The sequence below is a fragment of the Rhododendron vialii genome, chromosome 9a (assembly GCF_030253575.1).
Source record: "Rhododendron vialii isolate Sample 1 chromosome 9a, ASM3025357v1".
In the NCBI taxonomy this organism is placed as follows: Eukaryota; Viridiplantae; Streptophyta; class Magnoliopsida; order Ericales; family Ericaceae; genus Rhododendron; species Rhododendron vialii.
The window spans coordinates 25,742,307-25,763,227 of NC_080565.1; the positions used below are offsets into that span (position 1 = coordinate 25,742,307).

General features: G+C 36.6%; 2 protein-coding genes across 2 annotated transcripts in view; both read right to left on the reverse strand.

Moving 5' to 3' along the window:
* LOC131301879 (uncharacterized) overlaps positions 1-13,921 on the reverse strand; it is a 61,900-nt gene extending 47,979 nt beyond the window's left edge. Inside the window, exon 1 of the mRNA XM_058328372.1 lies at positions 13,799-13,921. The gene's annotated coding sequence lies outside the window, so the exon portion shown is untranslated. The remainder of the gene's footprint in view (positions 1-13,798) is intronic.
* On the reverse strand, positions 4,712-10,999 carry LOC131299743 (uncharacterized). Its single transcript, XM_058325324.1, has 6 exons — positions 10,766-10,999; positions 10,307-10,375; positions 9,767-9,848; positions 9,525-9,667; positions 7,575-7,864; positions 4,712-4,829 (listed from the first exon to the last, which is right to left on the reverse strand). Exons 1-6 carry the CDS (start codon positions 10,997-10,999, stop codon positions 4,712-4,714), a joined length of 936 nt encoding a protein of 311 aa, XP_058181307.1.
* Positions 13,922-20,921: the final 7,000 nt, after the last annotated feature.

Consider the following 20,921-nt stretch of genomic DNA (forward strand, 5'->3'; position numbering starts at 1 on the left):
GAAGAACCAGAGATAAGCTCCCCGTATCGATACGGATTTTTGACCGTATCGATACGCGTTGGTTATCTTGCCAAGTAGAGAGTCCCGTATCGATACGGGAATAATCTGTATCGATACGGAATTGTTACGGGAGATTGGCCTTTTCAGCTTAACGATGTGGTATCGATACTTTGCTTAATCTGTATCGATACGGAGAGCTTTCGGCCAGATATTTTGCTACTTTTTGGGCTTTCCATTTATGGAATACTTGCCTTTAATAGCATATTTTTAGATATTTGAGGAGAGAGAAACCCATTGTGTATAAATAGGGGTCTCCTCTCTCCCCTTTGGTATCTAGTTAATTATTAGCTTTAATTTTTCTTCCATTAATGTCTTTCAAGCTTTTTTAGTGTAATCTCTTAGAACTCAAGTAAATAATTCTCGTTTGTTAATTTCTCGTTTATTAAAGTTGTTCCTACGGACTAGATCTTTTATAATATCAAGTTTGTTTTCGTTTTTATCGGTTAAAAGTCGTGTCTCGTTTTTATGCTTTCTTTTATGCTTTAGCTATGTGTGAGTAGTCGATAGGCCAAGCCTCGGGGTAATCTTCCCCGAGTACTTAGGTGGTTATTTGGTTCTCAAACCTTCGGGCTTAAAATCTTGGTTTTCGGAATTTCATTAACCTAGCCTTTTTGGTCTAAGCGAGGCGTGTTAACTCCTTGGTATGAAGTTTAGTCAAGCGGTCTTGGCAAGCGACATATTAAGGGCTCGTGGCCCCCTACGTGTTAGATACATTAGCAAAAATAGGTTGATTTAATTCCGGTTAATCACATCTTCCGATAAATGTAGTCTTTTACAGCTAAATCTTCCGGGCGTGAGCACGCGGTCGTGACTCTTGCCTGAGTTATAATTGAGAACCGGTAACGGCTTAAGTCAAGGGTTAGACGATCCCTAGACTTGCCTCCTTTAAGTTAATCGAGCGTTTTCCAGTCTTTTGCCTTGGTAATTTTCCACCGTTAGAAGCAAAACCAAGTTGGCCGTCTTAAACGCCACAATCCACCTTACAAAAGCTACAATCCAATTAAGCTACATTCGAATTCTCTGTGGGTACGATCCCGGACTTCCGGATATTATGCTACCGACGACCTAGCCCTACGCTTGGGGTTTTTCTCAACCTTATTCGAAGGCGAGGTTTGAAGGCGAAGCAATAGAAACACTAGATTTTTTCAAATCACTGCTAACAATCGTTTTAAGAGGAATTTGGTGGGTTGGATAAAGGTGAATGGATGTATGCTAGTGGAACCAGGACAGATTAAAGAAGCAGCTACAGAATTCTTTCGGAATAATTTCAAGGAAGAAAGAAAAATCAGACCAATGTTGGGGGGATCTTTCCCTAGAAAACTTGAACTGGAGATAGTGTTGCAACTTGAGAAAGCATTTGAGGAGAAGGAAATTGTAGCAGCTCTTCAAGGATGTTGTAGTCTTAAAGCTCCTGGGCTCGACGGTTTTAACTTCTCCTTTGTTAAGAAAGGTTGGGATTTTATGAAAGAATCGGTCATCCAATTCTTCACCGAATTTCATGCCAACGGAAAGCTCACTAAAGGTATCAATTCCACCTTTGTTGCTTTAATTCCTAAGGTAGCTTGTCCGTCGTCTTTCAAAGAGTATAGACCCATTAGTGTGGTGGGTTGGGTCTATAAGGTTCTTTCTAAAAGTATTGTCGAATAGACTCAAAGATCATATGCAATCATTAATTGGAGAGTCCCAAGCTGCTTTTGTTAGTGGGAAACAAATGTTAGATGGTGTTCTTATAGCCAACGAGGTTATTCATAGTTGGAAGAACAGAGCGAATGGGGGACTTATTCTAAAGCTTGACTTTGAAAGAGCGTACGATTGTGTTAATTGGTGTTTTTTGAACAATATGCTTTCGAGGTTGGGTTTTGGGGACAGGTGGAGAGGGTGGATATTGGAATGTTGTTCCTCGGTTTCTATGTCAATATTGATCAATGGGTCAGCTTCTCAGGAATTTTGCATACAGAAGGGTCTGAGACAGGGTGACCCCTTATCACCTTTCCTCTTTAATATTATCGTGGAAGCCCTCAACATTATGCTAGAAAGAGCAAAGGAAAGGAATATTATCAAAGGAACTAAATTGGGGAGTAATGGGGTTGTATTATCTCATCTACAATTTGCGGATGATACCATTCTTTTTTGCAACAATGACCTGAAGGAGATGGCAAACATTAAACGAATATTAAGGTGTTTCCAATTGATGTCAGGGTTGAGAATCAACTTCTCAAAGAGTTCTCTATGTGGAGTGAATGTTCCATCCGAAGCAATAACCTCTCTGGCTTGTACTATGGGCTGTAAAGTGGAAAACTTACCAATCAAATACCTTGGGTTACCTCTAGGTGCAAACCCAGGTAGAATCAAGACTTGGGATCCGGTTATTGAGAGGACCGAGAAAGTGTTGAGTGTTTGGAGAACTCATTGCATTTCGACTGGGGGAAGGATTACTCTTATCAACTCCAACACTGCTAACGTGCCCATCTACTTTATGTCCTTGTTCAAAATGCCACTAGCTGTAGCGAGGAATCTGGAGAAGTTGCAGAGACAGTTTTTTTGGGGTGACACCCGTGACAAAAAGAAGATCCACCTGGTTAAATGGGACGAGATTACTAAGAAGAAATCTGATGGAGGTTTGGGGGTGAAAAAGATGTTGCAATAGAACATAGCACTTTTGGCTAAATGGTGGTGGAGATTTGGTAAAGATAAAGAGTCTCTTTGGGTGAAAGTCATTAGAGGAAAATACGGGTTGGATGCTAATTGCTGGTTGCCCTACGTTCATGGCTCAGGTCCAACCTCAAGAATATGGGCAGATATTTGTTCATTGGAGAATCCTTCATCTCATTTGGGCTACTCCATCCGAGAGGGCTTTAAAGTCCAAGTAAACTCAGGCAATGCAACTGTGTTTTAGGAACATGTCTGGTTGGGTGAGTTACCGTTGAAAGAAGAATATCCTAGTCTATTCTCCTTATCTACTCAAAAGGAGATGTTGATCAGCAACATGAGGGATGACGAGGCTGGGGGATCTTGGGACCTATCGTTCAGGAGAGAATTGTTTGGGCGAGAGAATCAAGAGATGGTCAACCTGAGACTTCGACTTCAACGTGTGTCGTTAAATCCAACAAAGCCTGACATGTTATTATGGCGGTGGACGGGGGATGGTAATTTCACAGTTAAATCCGCTTATGGGCAATGGGAATTGCTACATCATTCAAGTAGCGATTTACTGGGATCATTGTGGAAGAACTTAAGTCCTCCAAAGGTGGAAATTTTTGCTTGGTTGGCCGTCAAAGAAAAAGCAGTTACCAGGTCAGAACTTCTTTGTAGAAATGTGATAGATGAGTTTCACTTAGCATTGTGTCCTCTTTGTTCTTTGCACCTTGAAACTCATCGGCACTTATTTCTTCATTGCCATTTTTCCTGGAGTGTTTGGTCAATAATCCTAGATTGGTGGAGCATCAAATGGGTTTGTCCAGTTTCGGTACCAGTTCTAGCTAGCTGGTGGTTTGCAAATGGATTTACTAGGTTAGAGAACACATTTGGGAGGCTTGTTTCTATGCAACGTTATGGTCCATATGGTTGGTAAGGAATGACTACATTTTCAACAACTCAACAAAACAAGCCTGGGAAGTGGGAGAGGTAGTTAAAACTCGGGTTGCGATGTGGATGAAGGCAAAATTTGATATCAAGGTCTACACCGTGGAGGAGTTCAAGGTTTTTTTAGATGGTATCCGAAAATTGAGATTGTAAGGTTCGTAGTTTTTTGGTGTGCCATTCAACTATCTGTTGGATGCGTGTGTATGTATTAGTGTATCTTTTGGTGTATCAAAGCTCTTGTGAGTTTTGAGTCTTCCCTCGATGTACCCCCTTCGAGTAATATAAAAATGTTTCGTTTGCCGAGTAAAAAAAAAATAGTCCGGATTATCTAGGACGATTTTTTTTTTTTTTTTCATTTGTTAAACTTAATCTTTGTTATTCTAGGAGGACTTGGGGGAGGGGAATGAGACTTAAGGGAATCAAACTCTGTTTGGGGATGTGATTTTTTTGTTCTATGAACACATTGATCAAGGTCCATTTCAAATCGGTTCGAATTGTTTCAAAACAAAAATTCAGGTCTCATCTTGGTTTCTATATAGAATCACAAGAACTTCATCATATGTGACATTTGTTTTTTTTTTTGTTTTTTTCCTTGGGTGATGCAGGGTGTCCCAGGTCAACTTGCGTGCGGTGTATCTCCTCTCACAGCCGTTTCACACACCTACTCGTGTGGATGAAGTGGCCACAAGAGTTGTAGGCATGGATAATCGAACCGAAGATTTCTTTTTTTAATCAGGAAAAAGATTTTATTAATCTCCGAATTCAAAAATTACCAACCAAGACCTTAAAATGGAGCAAATATTAGACATTTGTTCTCACAATGAAGTATGCTAACTTTGTACACAAAACATTATGAATCAAATCTTCGCAAACAAGAATAATTGCTCCTTCCTCTCTTGGCTAACAAGAATAATAGTAATTATTTAACTGCTCAATTTATTTTTTAATATTTTGCTGCGGTAATAATATGTCACGGAATACTTGCAAAATTGTAGATATTAGGAGTAACTTCACAAGAAATGCGAGTGGTCAAGGCAGGGAGATTCTCGTCTGCAAATGGGACCAACGCCTAAAACACCGTCATTTGACCAATACACAAGTGGATTGCCACTGGCTCCCAAAACACCGTCATTTGACCAATACACACGCGAATCGTCACAAACTCCGGCGGTGACCACAACAGTCGCCTTCATCAAAACAACAACCTCACCGGAGCTAGCAACCAAAAGTCAGATCTAGGCCTCCATCCGAAACGAAAAAACCCAACACCTCAAGTAGTTATCATCGATGTCCTCCGGCAACCTTGCTGTGCTCCGAACGGTGGGCTTCGATCTCAAATGAAGTTGAGTTTCTCTCACCCCAAACAAACAAAAACACAACTAATGGGTAATGGGCTCTGAAATCTTTTGTTTATTCTGGTGGTGTTAATTTATAATGGGTAATGGGCTCTGATTTCGTGGTTTATTTACCTCCTTAACCCGAGCTTCTGAAATTTGTACGGATTGTACCGTTCAAAAGCTTGACCATTAAGCTTCTTGTTTCCGGTACAAAATTGTTGACGCAACGGAATTCACGATAGACTAATTAGTGTATTAGTCCAAACGAGAAAAACAATTCGTCGTAACGAGCAATTCTTGCACACAATAAAAAAGGAGAAAATCTCTGCAATATTATTAATTAAAAGTTTTAAAAAGTTGAATAATTGAATATGTTATAGCCCTTTTTATAAGACCATAACCTTAGAAATCCTATTATAAAAGAAATAATAAATCATGCCAAAACAAATGGCATTAAATAAAAGATATTTCATAATTAATTAAAATAAATCCAAATTCTTGTAGACCAAGAATCCTAATAAAAGTAAAAATCAAAATTAAACCGAATACGGAAAGTTAATAATTCTAACTTAAATGAAAATATTCCTCACCAAAATCTTATTCTAAAATAATAAAAATAAAATACAAAAACTCTCTATTTGTGTCCTACATCAATCTCCTTTTCTTCAAAAGAACTCGACCTCAAGTTCTCTTTGGGAATTTGCCATCTTCCATGCTAAAGAAACAGATACTTATAATATTTCAACTCCTTTCTTAACTCGAAATAAAACTTCAAGAAAAAAGTGTATTTGCAAAAATTGTTTCTCAGCATGCTTTAACTTGTTGACAAAATCCACTAAATGAATGTTGGGAACCCAATCAAATTGTTGCACTCCAAGAAAATCGACGACTAGAACCTTATGTTGAAGTTGCTGGTTCTCTAGACTTTGATTTATGATAGAGTTGGCTGGCACTCCTTTGTCAGAAAATCGAATTTCAGCAATAACCATTTTTTTCTTGTAGTGTTGCAGTCAACTCCATATTCTTGTAGACTAAGAATCCTAATAAAAGTAGAAATCAAAATCAAACCGAATACGGAAAGTTAATAATTCTAACCTAAATGAAAATATTCCTAACCAAAACCTTATTCTAAAACAATAAAAATAAAATACAAAAACTCTCCATTTTTGTCCTACATCAACGTAAAATATTTTACTTATTTTCCTTTGTTTGGTTAGACAAAAAGTTGGAAAATATTTTCTATGATAAAATATTTTTCATGATCCAGGTGAAAATGATTTCCTCTCAAAACTTCGGTGAGTTATTTTACTCCCACTGAACAGATGAACTTTTTCCCCAATCCACAACTATCACAGCCCCCAACTGAGGTAATTCACTTGTAACTTCCACTATTTCAAACTGAAATTTTCAGTACCCACGTAACCCACCAGCCACCTCTCTCTCTCTCTCTCTCTCTCTCTCTCTCTCTTTCTATATATATATATATATATATATATATATATATATCGGGGCGGTTCCGGGGACACCCAAAAAAACACCTCATAGTTCCCGATCAAATTTTGATGATCCGAGCTCAATGTGATTAGAACGTGATTTTAAGATTACCTGTGAGAAATCAGCAAAAAAAATGACCGGGAAGGGCTTGATCCGAACAGTTTCGAACAGTTTTCTATTGAACGGTTCAAATAAAAACTGCTCAAATCAAGCATTTCCCGATCATTTTTTTTGTTAATTTCTCGCGGGCACCTTTAAAATCACATTCTGCACACATTGAACGATTCGGATCATAAAAATTTGATCTGGAACTATGAGTTTGAGATTTGGGGTATATATATATACACGGGACGGTTCAAGGGACACCCTAAAAAAACACCTAAAAAAACACCCATAATCTCGATCTCATAGTTACCAATCAAATTTTTATGATCTGAACCGTTCAATGTGTGCAGAATGTGATTTTATGATCTGAACCGTACATATATATATATATATGTATATATATATATATGGAACGGTTCAAGGGACACCCTAAAAAAACACTTTGTTGCCCCATGTGTGTGTGTGTATATATATATATTTGTGTGTGGATTGAACATTTTGTTGTTTTCTGAAAAGTGCTTTCAGATTTATTTGTATTTTTCATATTGTGGCCTTTTATGAGTTCTCAAATGCCAACCAAACTCCAAAAACTAAATTTAGAGAAAATAACTTTTGTGAAAATGTGTTACGGAGAAAATATATTACTATCGTAAATATTTTACATCGAAACAAATGGAGCCGAAGTGTCCACAAGATAGCTTTGCATCGTTCTACTTAAGGTAGCGTCACCGCATTTTGGACGCATTTCTGTAACATAGTTACTATCGAGTCCATGCCCCAGGATCATAAGATTCATAAATATTCTAATTTAGCAAGGTCTAACGTAGACTCGCACCCAATGCTGGTGTCCATGTAACATACACAGTAACATAGAAACCATAAACCTACTAGTAATTAAATTCTAATAGCCAAGACAATTTCAAAAGTGGAGAAGGCAAAAAAGTCAGCCAAGCTACATTAACCTTCCTCCCTTTGGGAGCGGTTTGCATACAGTACCAGAGCGCAAGACAAAGCATGATTCCAACCGAGATGAGGGCGAGAGCGGCATTTACCGTTTGGAGATCATGCTCAAGGGGAGGACAGTAATTCGAACTCGAAGTGATGTTTTGAAGAGTGTCGCGCACAAAATTGCAGTCCTGGAGACTGAGTAATGGTGGAGCATACAGCTGAAGAGCGACACTTACATTGACGGCCGCCACCAATTGGCCATACATTTCTGGGGTCACACTTCCCACCCTGGTGCATAACCCAGATGCTAACATTTTGCAAGTAAAATTCTGCCAAACCTGTCAAATACATGCAGAAGATTATATTTTACAGGTTACACAGATCTGTCGGACAAACTTCAACATAAGATGATCATTGTTTGTCCGTCATTCCAAAAGAAATGTTAAATCAGTAAACTTCTTCACAATTAACGAGAAACTAAGCTTACCTTGCTGCAGGTATTTAATAATTTAAGACAACGGAGCGAGCATGATGCAAGTCAAGATGAAGATGCAGTTAAAGAATAGCAAAAGAACAGCTATTTAACATTGTCCACCGACTTTAGTTTTGAATAAAATTGGTATTCAAAACCAAAGCCCAAATTGGAATCAAATTAATTATGGGAAATTTTTATAAATGGTCCCTCTAGTTTCCATGAATTTTCATTTTCGTCCCTCTAGTATCAATTGTGTTACTTTTAGTCCTATAATTTGCATTCTGTCTCAATTTCGTCCCTCTCACTTACGGCGTTAATGAAACAAACGGAATTGGAGGACAAAATTGTCATTTCTCCTCACAGAGGGACTAAATTGAGATTTCATGCAAACTAGAGGGACTATTTCTATAATTTTGTTTTTTACTTTTGTTTTTGTAAATAAATTTAAAATACATCATATATAATATATTTCTCATCTCATTTTATAGTGAATAATAAAATATATGTTGAAATTTTGTAAAGTTTTTATTATATACATCACAAAAAATATGAGAAAATTCAAAAAACAACCCTTATGTTAATTGTCTTGGGCTTGTATTTTTTTTTCAATTGAATTTTCGCTATCGTTATTTTTTTTTGTCATATGATTAAAAAGAAAAAGTTGTTCAGTAGTATTTAGAAATTTTGTAATTGTGTTTAATTAAGCAATGAAACACTATTAAATATTAAGAGATCAAATACATTAAAATATGGGTATAAGTGTATTTATTTTTGGACTTACTCATAAGATCACTCATATAACAAATAAACACGGATTTTAAACATTTTTTTATTGGGTGAAAAAATAAGAAGATTATAAGAACATGATACAAAGACATTAGCTAAGGGGTTGATTTGTGCATTTTCTAATATTTTTGTAATGTGTAATGAAATATAAATTTTTCAATATAGTTTGATTACCCAATAAAAAATAATTCAGTTGTCAAATACATTTCTTATGGTCTTTTTTATTTTATTTGCAAAAAACAAAAGTAAAATGTAAAATTTTAAAAATAATCCCTCTGGTTTGCATAAAATTTCAATTTGGTCCTTCTGTGAGAGAAAATGACAATTTTGCCCTTCAATTCCGTTTGTTTCATGGACGGCGTCAGGGAGAAGGACGAAATTGAGATGGAATGAAAACTATAGGGTTAAAAATGATACAATTAATAGTAGAGGGACGAAAATGAAAACTCGTGCAAACTAGAGGGACCATTTTTAAAAATTTCCCATTAATTATTGGTAATGAAACACCAAATACTTTGAAGCCTTGGTCAGTTTGAGCCTAGCAAGAGTTTCCACATTTTGTCTTGGTGGACTTAACTAACTAGAACATACAAGCCCCAGAGCTAGGGCTGGCTTAGTTAAGCAGAGAAGACCCAAAATGATTGCAGTAGCCTTGTTCATGATCATCCTTGATTTGGAGCATCGTCAAGAAAAACAATAACTAAATAAGAAACAATCCACAATACAACACCACATACCAGAGAAGCATTTGCCATGGACACCTCGAAGGAAGTACACTGGCGAACTTGCAGCTGATTGTCATCTGGATAACACAGAGGGGGCATCGATGGCCCAGATTGATTGTAGTACCTAGGATTATTGGCCTGAGAAGGATTTGTATCTGCAATGGTATATATGAATTGGTTGACGATATTTACAATATCATTGACGACTTGTTTACTATGAGTGAGGGTCTAGTTTGCGGTTCTTTGGTCAACACATGGAAGGATATTGCTAAGAGTGGTCTCTGCCTGAGAAGTATCTACCCACTCTCCCATAGCCATACAAGGTTGGAAATGGCACTGAAACACATTAAAATAACCTTCTGTCAACAAATGGAGTTAACTTAGCTTACCCATTAAGCATCTCATTTCTTTTCGAAAGTTCAAGAAGCTAAAACAAGATGGAAGCCAAATACAAGTTGTATTGCAAGGTAAGTCATGAATGTGGGAGTTCAAAAATTACATGCGCATCAAAGAAATTGGATCAAGAAGGCAGCAAGCCTAGATTGGTAAACCCAAACGGTTCTGTTAGCATAATGAAAGGTGCTAGACCCGAAAAGGACCCCTTGGTAGAAGAACCAGTATACGTTTGGAACAAAGCATATCTTCACCCCCCCTACAATAAAATCATGGAGATAATTGCAGGAGTTGGAAGTCGGGGAAAATTGTCCCTATTCTCTTTCCAGTTTTTGCACTTCTACTAAAATTGCTATCAAAGAAGGTATATGTGAAAGCACAGTGCATGTACAATATCTTACTTGAGTACTAGCAAATCCTCCACAAAGAATGAATGTTACTGCCACAAGTAACCATCCACTACGACGAATCTGCATCAGTATGAGGTTGAATCAGGCATACAAATATTGAGAAATATCCCATCATATTATTTCGGAGAACATCAACATGATGGGAATGTAATAGAATTTAGAACCAAGTGAAATCTTACATGTTAGTTGCATGTTTGTGCCCAAGAATGGATAGAACTGCGACAAAACAGAGTAAAACATGCAAGTAGGAAAGAGCTAAAAAGAGTCAAAAGCAAAATTGGCACCCATGAAATGGTCAATGGATCTTCAAATGATACTTAGAAAGACCAACAAGAGAGAGAAAAAGCATAAATGCATGTCATTGACTGCAATAAAAGTTCTTTTAGTGTCATAATTGTGAGGTCAAGCAAAGCTAAATTTCATGACAATATGAAGTATATGAACTTATACATTGCATTGAAGACTCTCTGTATTTTTCCAGAACTTCAACTTGTTTTCTGGCTCAGCATACCTGCTGCAGCCTGCAGTATTTAAGTCTTCATTTAACTTGTCAATTTCTTCTTTGACATCTGAAGGCAGGAAAACCTGAGCCACATTGAGAGTTTTTGCCTGCAACAGAGACTCTGTGACATTTCTTAGTGTTTGCAAGTCTGACTGATTCACCTCATACTTCAGAATATGCATCGCTTCACCATGGAATGCATCTTGTCCGAAAGACAGAAGTATACATCCAATCCTGAGTTATGAACAAAGAAAGATTTGTTAGCTAGAGACCAAGAAAGATAAGATGGGACAAAAGTTTAGAAATTTGAGTGCAATTGAAATTCCAACCGAAAGGGTAGGTTACTATTTTCTAACTCCATGAGTCCATGTTAACAAGAACTTGATGAGTGAAATCCGCTGAAGAGAAGAAAAAAAAAAAAGAAGACCGTTTTTTTCAATTCCGAAGCCTAGCGTCTCCTGAGAACACTCTATCACCTTAATCCATTATTTTGGTGAGGGTTTGGCACATATTCCGGCCCTATACTTACATATAGCAAAGAAAGGCATACCAATTACCAGCAAAAATCAGCCTTACTTCTTTTTAACAGGAAACAAGATCTTTTTTTTTTTATTATCATGAAATACGATCTAATTTTAGTTACTTTTTTTACACCACGGATGGCTTCAAGTGTTTTGGCCGGTTGGTGCACCGCGACGGGCCGATCATGGTTAGGCACTATTTGGATGCTTCGAACTATGCATCGAGCATCTTTGACAATGACCCATCCGAACCTGCTTAGGTTCTCTCACTGCCATGAAAATGATCATATGCATAATATGTTTCAACCGCATGTCATTGTGTATGAGTCATACACAATGAAAATCCTACCATACATACAAATCTTAAGAAGTGACGGAATTTTATTTGGCGCCATATGGTTCCATTCGTTAATTTTCAGCACACCTTTGTAAGTCATTCCTTTTACGTAAAAGCTTTGTTCTAACGGTTTAGTTGCCTTATATTTAACAATAGCTTACAAAACAGTGGTGTATTGAATTTTCTAAAGCATGTGCACAATTCAAACTTCTGCCTCAGATGATTTGTCTTGGAAAGCATTGTATTGTTGGGAGATGAGCCAGCCAAAATTTATAGATGTGGTTCTTTATCAAAAGATTGATACATATGTAAAATTGGATTTTGGCCAAAATTTATAAACATTGTTTTGTTCAATTCTGATAGTCCAAGTTTACATATGTATCGATCTTTTGATAAAGAACCAGATCTATAAATTTTGGCTCATCTCTCAACATTACAACGTTATCCAAGACCAATCCTCCGAGACAGAAGTTTGCATCGTGCACATGCTTTAGAAAATTCAACACACCGCTATTTTATAAACTATTATTAAATATAAAGCAACTAAAACGTTAGCAAATTGAACAAAAATTTTATGGAAAATGAATGACTTCCATAATTATTATTTTTCACACCAACATGGACAAAGGCGTGCTGAAAATTAACGAATGAACCATCTGGCGCTAGATAAAATCCCTGCTAACTTTTAAGATATGTAGGTATGGTAGGATTTTCATTGTGTACAACTCATACACAATGGCATTCGGTCGATATATATTGTGCACATGATCATTTTCACAGCCATGAATGGACCTAAGCAGGTTTGGATGGGTCATTGTCAAAGATGCTTGATGCATATCTCAAAGCATCCAAATAGTGCCTAACCATGATCGGCCCATCGCGGTGCACCAACTGGCCAAAACTCTCGAAGCCTTATGCAGTGTCAACAAAGTAAACTAAAATTAGATACAATGCTGGGTACCTTGATATAAACAGAAACAAAGAAAAGGTCAACCAATAATACTGTGATAATGCAAATGCCACTGTTAAAACAAAACTGAAATTTCATCTGCCAAACTTTTGAATGGTAGAAAACTAAAAAAGAAAACGGACATTCATACATACGCAATTATATAAATTAGAAGAAAAATGTTGTAGAAACGAGTCTATAAATGATAGAGGGTAGAGATGCAATTAAAGCCTATGATCAGAACAATAATAAATGGTGAAAACACCTCAACAATTGTTGCAGGTATGGTGTAATTATATATATAAAAGTTTCGGGAATTTTGAAGCCTTGGAGCAGGCCATGGGCCCCACTTGGCCCATTATAGGTCTTGTAGATGAGCATTTTCATCAACATGTCTAGTGTTGAATCTATAGAATTGCCAAGTTAGCATAGTCGGAAAAGTTCATTCCGCCACCCCCCTTTCCTCCCACCCCCAGGGAGTTTGGAGTTTTAATGCTATGGATATCCTTTGAGCTTCCGTTGACTAACATCCCACTAACTCCCCACTAATTATATAATATTGGCAACAAAAAAAAAGGGTGTTGAATCTATAGACTACTAAAATTATCAACTAGGCCATCTAGTTTATAAAAACTACACACTGTGAATTTAACCTTAAAATCAGACTCCTATAAAACTTCATAATGTGGTCATAAACACTGTGAATTTCTGGAAAAACATAAATCTGGGTTTCACTCGCCTTCCTCCCGTTGGTTGTTTCAGTGGCTTCGGAATGGCGTAGGGGACTGACTTAAGTAGTTTTGGGAAAGGGTTTCACTCTCTACAAAGCATAAGACAATTAATATTAAAAATGATGAACAAAATAAAATAAGTACTCCTTCCGTCCCAATTTACTTGTTCCAATTCTATTCTAACTGGATAAAAAAACTAGTTATATCTTTAAATTGGTAATGAATTTTATATTCAATATGGATCTTGTTTGATAGATCTCGATTTGTTCTATAATACAATATTTTCAAAATCACCTAAAACATTATAAATTACAAGCTGATATAATCAATTAAAAAGTGGCACGAACTCCTAAAAGTGACAATTAAATTGGGACGGAGGTAGTATCTTTTAATGAGTAAAACTACAGATTATTAGTACAAAATGAGAGAGAAATAGAGCTCACTTTTGTTTTGGGAAGAGATGATGGATGAGATGAAGGGTTTGATCTTTCAACGGAAAAAGAGTGAGAGAGAGAGGGAGAGAGCAATAGACAATGATTCTCTCTCTCTCAACACACAAACACTCCCTCTCCCTCCTCTCCCTCTTCGAGTCTCTCTCCGTGAAAGATGGTGATAGTTAAGGGTCATCATTTAGCCCGAAAACACATGACCCGCTCGAAGCCCGTTCGGCCCGAGTCCGTCAAACAGGCGGGCTAGTCCAGCCTGAAGTTTTTATGGACCGGGCTTGGGCCTATGAATTTTTACTCAGTCCGCCCGTCGACCCGGCCCATGAGCCCGCCCGCTGCAAGCCCAAAAATTTCCTTGTTTTTTGGAAAAATTAATTTATTGTTTCAAATTGTTTATCCATTTGGGGACTAAGAAACCAACTTTGGGAAATTTTTAAAACTGTCCATACACAAATAGTGTGTACATGTAAAAAAAAAACCCCAATTTTGAGACAATTTTTGAATTCTGACCGTTGTGAACTACTCCGCCCAAATGCTGGCCCGCCGGCTCGCCGGCCCGTTGATTGGGCTAAGCCGTGGGTGGGCTTGGGCTTTACATTTTCAGAGATAGCCCGGCCTACCCGGCCCTCGAAAAAATAAAAGCCCGCTATGTCCAGCCTGCAGGAGGACTTGGGTAGTGACTTGGTGGGCTGGGCCGGCCCGATAACCCTTAGTGATAGTACAATTACGTAAAGGGGTGTTTGTCACTGTTTGGCTCCGGACAAATAAAGGGGTGTTTGGGTGTTTGGGAGGGTTAGAGAGGGATAAAGGGGTGTTTGACTTGTCCATTTTCCTTTGGTTACAGTTTTTTTGTCAGAGTATTGTTCCGTCCGTCATTTTTTAAGTGTTTAGTTTTATAATTCTAATTTATTAAATAGACGTCATCATTACATTTTTTATATCATCTTTTACCTTCATTTTCTAAAACTATCTTGCACGTTTACTCATTAAGTGTGTACACATTAACTATTTTAAATGACAAAATGATGATAGTACAAATTTTTGCCTGTTAAGTTTGCAAAATAAACTTTTATTAAGGAACAACCTAAAATAAAATACTGAATTTATTAAGGAACAGTTTAAAATAAAATACTGAATTTTGATTTAGGAACAGAGAAAGTATGACAATACGTTTATTAACAACAAATTCCTTCCCCGAGGAGAGAGGATAAAGCTTTCAAAAGATTGAGAGATCACCTCTAGAGAATGAGACCACCACTTCATCTTCATCAGTCTGCTTGTCCCTCCCTTAAATGGCGAGATACATGGCCGATTCTCTTTAGCAAGAAAGCGTGAGATCATCTTTGAATCAGTTTTGGTTTTTGCACTTTGGCTCTTAAAATTTCTTTTAATTATCAAATGCCTAACTAGATTTTTCTCAGCGAAAGCCAGTATTATCATTACAAGAAAATCGTTCTATAGCAACGGTCGAAAGCGTTGCCAAAAAACCCAAAAACCGTTGGTAGAGACCCGTTTAGGCTATACCAACGGTTTGGCCAAACCATTGCAATATATCCGTTGCTATAGAGGTATAGCAACGGTTTTGACGAGCGTTGGTACAGATTTTTTTTTACCAACGGTTTCATTAGCAACGGTTATAACCGTTGCTAAAGGCAATTTTCATTTTTTTAAAAACCAACCACTGTGTGACGTAAGCCTCCACGTGGCGCTGACGTGGCAGCCTTCATGGCGCCCGAGCCCACGTGGCGGGCGAAATATTCTTGCTCCTCCTGAGAATCGAACCTCCGACCTCGTGCGTGCGCGTGCGTGCGCGAACCAACTGTGCTAGCCAATAAATTGTGAAAAATTATACACCTTTTAATATTTATACTATACTAACCGGTTTTTTTTAATTCTTTTTTTTTTATATCCGGTTTCTAGTAACGGTTAATGAAAACCGATGCTATAGACCAGTTTATAGTAACGGTTATTGAAAACCGTTGCTAAAGGTCATTTTTTAGCAACGGTTAATGAAAACCGTTGCTATAGTCTAGTTTTTAACAACGGTTAATGAAAACCGTTGCTATAGTGTTGTAATCTACTAACGGTCACACGAAAACCGTTGCTATAGTCCTGTTTCTAGTAACATTTTGTAAACCGTTACTATACACCATCTATACCAACGGTTTTTTTAACCGTTTCTAAAAAACCATTGGGAGATCCTAAATTTCTTGTAGTGTATTAGTTGTAGTTAATGAGATCAGAACTCCAATCAAATATTTGAAAGCGTATGGTGCCGACTACATCTGAGTTACCAGTTCACTTGCAAATACTTAACTTTATTCACATTAATAATTTGTCTTAATTATCTCACTTTTTGGTCCACATATTGTTTCAAAATCAACTGTACGTAATTAGCAATTTATTTCTGCAACCTTTTAAGAATTGACAAGAGTTTTATCTCAAGCCCCAAAATAGAAGAAATAGCAATTTTCAAATTAAATTTTGGCAATATTACTATCATACATTGAAGTTGCTTTTATGCTCCATCGGGGAAGACAACAATGGAAGCATAAAGCAACTTCAATTAATCAACTTTTTCAACAAAAAAAATGTTGATTTGTTATCTTTGTAATGAAATTGTTTTCAATATTTTAAGTTTTTTAAGCATGTAATTTTTTTTTGGTTCCAGTGTATTTAAACCTGCCCCCTACTACTTATAAATCTTGACTTCGCCACTGCTCATCTTCAACCGTTATTATATCAATAAGACCACACACTTATTATATCCACGAGACCACAAAACAAAGTTACTCGTTACAAAATAAAGCAGACATGATAACACAAAACACACATACACTCACTACAAGAAAATTTGCATTGGGTGACGAATGAAAATCGTCGCAAATTGTATGTTTTTCATCACAAATAATATAGGTGACGAAAAAAAATTTGTCGACTAAAGGTTGTCGAGGATTCCTACCTGGAGACGAAAGTTATTTTTCGTCACCTATAGTGCCTTTTGGTGACGAAAAATTTCGTCACGGAAAAATGACTTGGTGACGAAATTTTCTTCGTCACCTATTGTGCTTTTTTGATGACAAAAAATTTCATCATAAATTATTCCCTTTGGCTCGTCAAAGGTGACCCATCCATTGGTGACGAAATTTTTCGTCACGAAAAACATTCTTATAAGTGAAAAAAATCTCACTTTCTTGCTCCTGCGGGGTTTCGAACCTGAGTCTCCTACGTTTTGCACGCATGCTTTAACCAACTACACCACACAAACTTTTCAGCATATGTTTGAAATATCTAATATATAACACATACATTGAACATTAAAATATATTTTGAATGCCATTTTGAACTATTAAACATTAAAAGTTAGCAATTTTAATAAACATGAAAGTCGTAGCTCTTTTTGTTATTGTTCAAACCCAATTTAGATTATCTCAATCGGAGTTCTGAGCAAAGAGTTATGCCTGAAATATACTTGGTGACAAAGCGTAATTCATAAATTTCGTCGCCAAAGGATAAATTTTTCGTCACTGAAAACGTAAAAAGAAGACGAAAATATTTTTCGTCACCAAATTGGTTCATTTGGCAACAAAATATTTTTTCCGTCACTGAATAGTTATCTTTGGTGACAAAAAATAATTTCGTCTCCTTTTTTACTCTTTTGGTGACGAAAATTTTATTTCGTCGCCAAATAGGAGCCTTTGGTGACAAAAATATCTTTTTCGTCACTAAATAGTTATAATTGGTGACAAAATAATTTCGTCAAGGAAGTTATCAAAAAGGAAGTTATCAAAACAGTGACGAATTTATTTTTTTGTCTCCAAATATACTCATTTAGTGACGAAATTAAATTTTGTCGCCGCTTTTTCGTCACTAAACATTCTTTTTCTTGTAGTGACTTGTCTTCATCAAAGTCATCTGCGACGATAATAAGCCATGCATTGGCTATTATTGATCATCTCAAAACACAACCAAACGATTCAATATTTTGACTACGCCTGAACGAGCTTTGCATCCACGTCTTTAACCAGCCGATTGACTACGTTCATGTATTTATGTGGCGGAGGCACATCCTTGTTTTTCTTCTCGTACTCTATTATGATCTGAAGCACATTGGCCTCTCCCTTCGGAATCAATTGAAAGATGATAGAGCTCCAAGCAATCTGATCCTTCTAATGCTGTCAAGTGGATTGCTTTGTTCTACTCATCTATTTTTTTTTTTTTTGATAATCCTCCTCGTTTATTGTTATCTTCTCCTTGTAAGTCTCCACCTTCCCCTCTAAAATTGGCAAAAAAATGATTTATCAAGACAAGAGTCATATGAAAAATTCACCAGTAATAGTTAAGCTTGTCGATGGTTTTGTTCAGGGACCAAATTGGGCAAATGATGTGAATTCTTACCCCCAAGAAAGTTCAAGATTTCAGGGCCATCGGATTTGATCTCTACTTCTGCCTCCATCTTACCAGCTAGAGCCCTATTAATTTTCACAAAAGCAAAGTATTGATGTTCAAATTACACAGTACAGTACTCCAAGAAAAAGCAAAATGGGAGAGGTCTGTGTTTGAAGAAATCCCTGGCCACTTATTATGGCCCTTATATAGAGGCACTATGGTGAAGTATTTGAAAAGACCATACAGAGGCCTCCCCAAAATAAGCAAATTAACCAGCCAAACTCGAGTGCTATTATTATCTTGTGGTCCTGAAATGCAATCTTATCTATATTGAAAATTCATAATAACATCATGGATGCTAGATTAGGAGTCCGGTGGCATTTCGGATTTGAGGTGTTTTAGGGTTTTGTTGGTCTTTGACCAGGACTTGGGTCTTGGGTATGTAGATTAATGTTGTATTTGGATGAGTTTTTGAGATTTTTTGAGTTTGGTTTATGGGGTAATGAGTGGAGAAAGAAATAAGGTAATGATTGAAAATAGGAGTAATGAGTAGAGAGATAGAGAGAAAAATAAGAATAATGATTGGAGAGTGGAGAGAAATGAGAGTAATAATTGAAAATATGGATAATTAGTGTTTTTTGAGTTGGAAATTTTTTTTCAAAAGCAAACCAAACAAAGCAAGTAATTTTAATTTTCTTGTGACCTTGTCTTTTTAATTTCTGTAATTTTTGAATTCGATGATTAATAAAACTTTTTGCTGATAAAAAAAAACATTATGGATGCTGATTTTGACATTCCATTTTTGTATGCAGGCGCTTCACTTTTAACGTGAAGTACGCAGGTGCTGCACTTTTAACGTACGTGAAGTTACTGGTACGTTAAAAATAGAGGCGTCTGCGTACAAAAGTGAAGCTTGAAAATCAATTTCCTAACATTATTTGTGAATATAAGCCGAATACAAACTTTACATATATACTGGATAGGCACACAACGTCATTGTAGTTGCTCGCCTAATCTACCTTCTAGATAAGTAAATTCAGCTGATCAATAACAATACAGATGGATGTTGATGATAGGTAATACGAACGTAAATATGAATAATTTGATTTAGGACATGTACAATAGCCTCTTTTAGGCTCCGTTCATATCGATGTAAAATATTTTACAATAGTAAATTATTTTTCATGTAAAATATTTTTTCAAAAAACAAATTTTAAACTTTTATTTTTTGTGTTTGATTGGCACATAAAAAATATTTTCCAAAAAAAATGACAAATTGCTGGTTTAGAAATATTTTTTTAATAAAGGGAAGGGTTTGTCTTCCTCGAAGATTACTATCAAAACTATGGAAGACACCTTTGTAGATGGAAATGATTGGTTTCCGTGAATGATTGGTTTCCTAGGTTACCCGCCTCTCTCAGATCAGTTGGATCTACCTATTGATATTGGTATATACTTTCTTCGCCTTCATTCTTTTGTCCCTCGTTCTATTTTAATGTACTGAATAAAAAATTGATTATGAAATTTAATTGGTAATACTTTTTATATGCAATATGAATCTTATTTGATAAATCTTAATGAGCTCTTTTAAACAAAGTTTTCAAAATTACCTAAAACATTATAAATTGCAAAATATAATCAATTAAAAAATGATACAAATTCCCAAAAAGGACAAAAGAATAGAGATAGAGGGAGTATGAAAATTAGGAATTTGGGGCGGGGCTGGTAAGGGGCAGGGATAGACACATATCCCCCTATTTGTTCCCCAAATTTTTCAAAAAACCATCCCCGAATCCTACCCGATTCCAAAAAATCCCTAAATTCCCTATCCAAACGGACAGGGGATTAGAGCAGGCTGGGTAGAATAGGCCGAAATGGCCATCCCCGAGACGGTGGAGGGCAAAGGGATGAGCAAACGGACAGGGGATTAGAGCAGGCTGGGTAGAATAGGCCGAAATGGCCATCCCCGAGACGGTGGAGGGCAAAGGGATGAGCGACAAGCATTTTTCTTCGGAAGGGTCTTTTTGGTTCTTACTTTTTTGAGCAGTCCTGATGAGTTTTTTGCCATGCTTGTCAGGGTGGTTTTGTCGCTAGGATTGATGATGGCTTTGGTACGTATTACATATGAGAAAACTTTTTTACGGAACTTTCGTGAAAACGTGTATACGGAGCCAATTGTGACTGTCCAAAAGTAACTCTTCCCCGGAAAGATTTATTAAAATTCAGACCGTCCAATGTCGAAATGAACGACTGAGATCGTTCAGCTCTGCAAATAGCTTATTCACGGCTCCTCCGTGAATAAGCCAATCTCATTGTGTGTATGTGTGTGTGTGTGTGTGTATATATATATATATATATATATATGCAAAGATTGGAACCTTCAAAATTTGGAGCCTAAGAGAATCAATTGAACCAAGGACTGTTAATTCCGTTTCTGCAGAATAACGGAATAACAGTATAGAAAACAACGAGACAGAGAAGCAGGAGAGATTCTGGATATTTCTTTTTTTTGGTGTATCGAATGACTTAACCATTGGCCTATTTATAGACTTATAAGCACCTTTACGTGAAAGATTGTGTCTTTTGTAAACACACATTAAAAAGAGTATGTCTTTTGAAGACAATTAATTATGAGAAAGGATCATGCCTTTTAGTAGGCACCCTTTCATGTAAATAATTAATTAGGAAGAGTCATGCCTATATATATATATATGTGTGTGTGTCTATATAT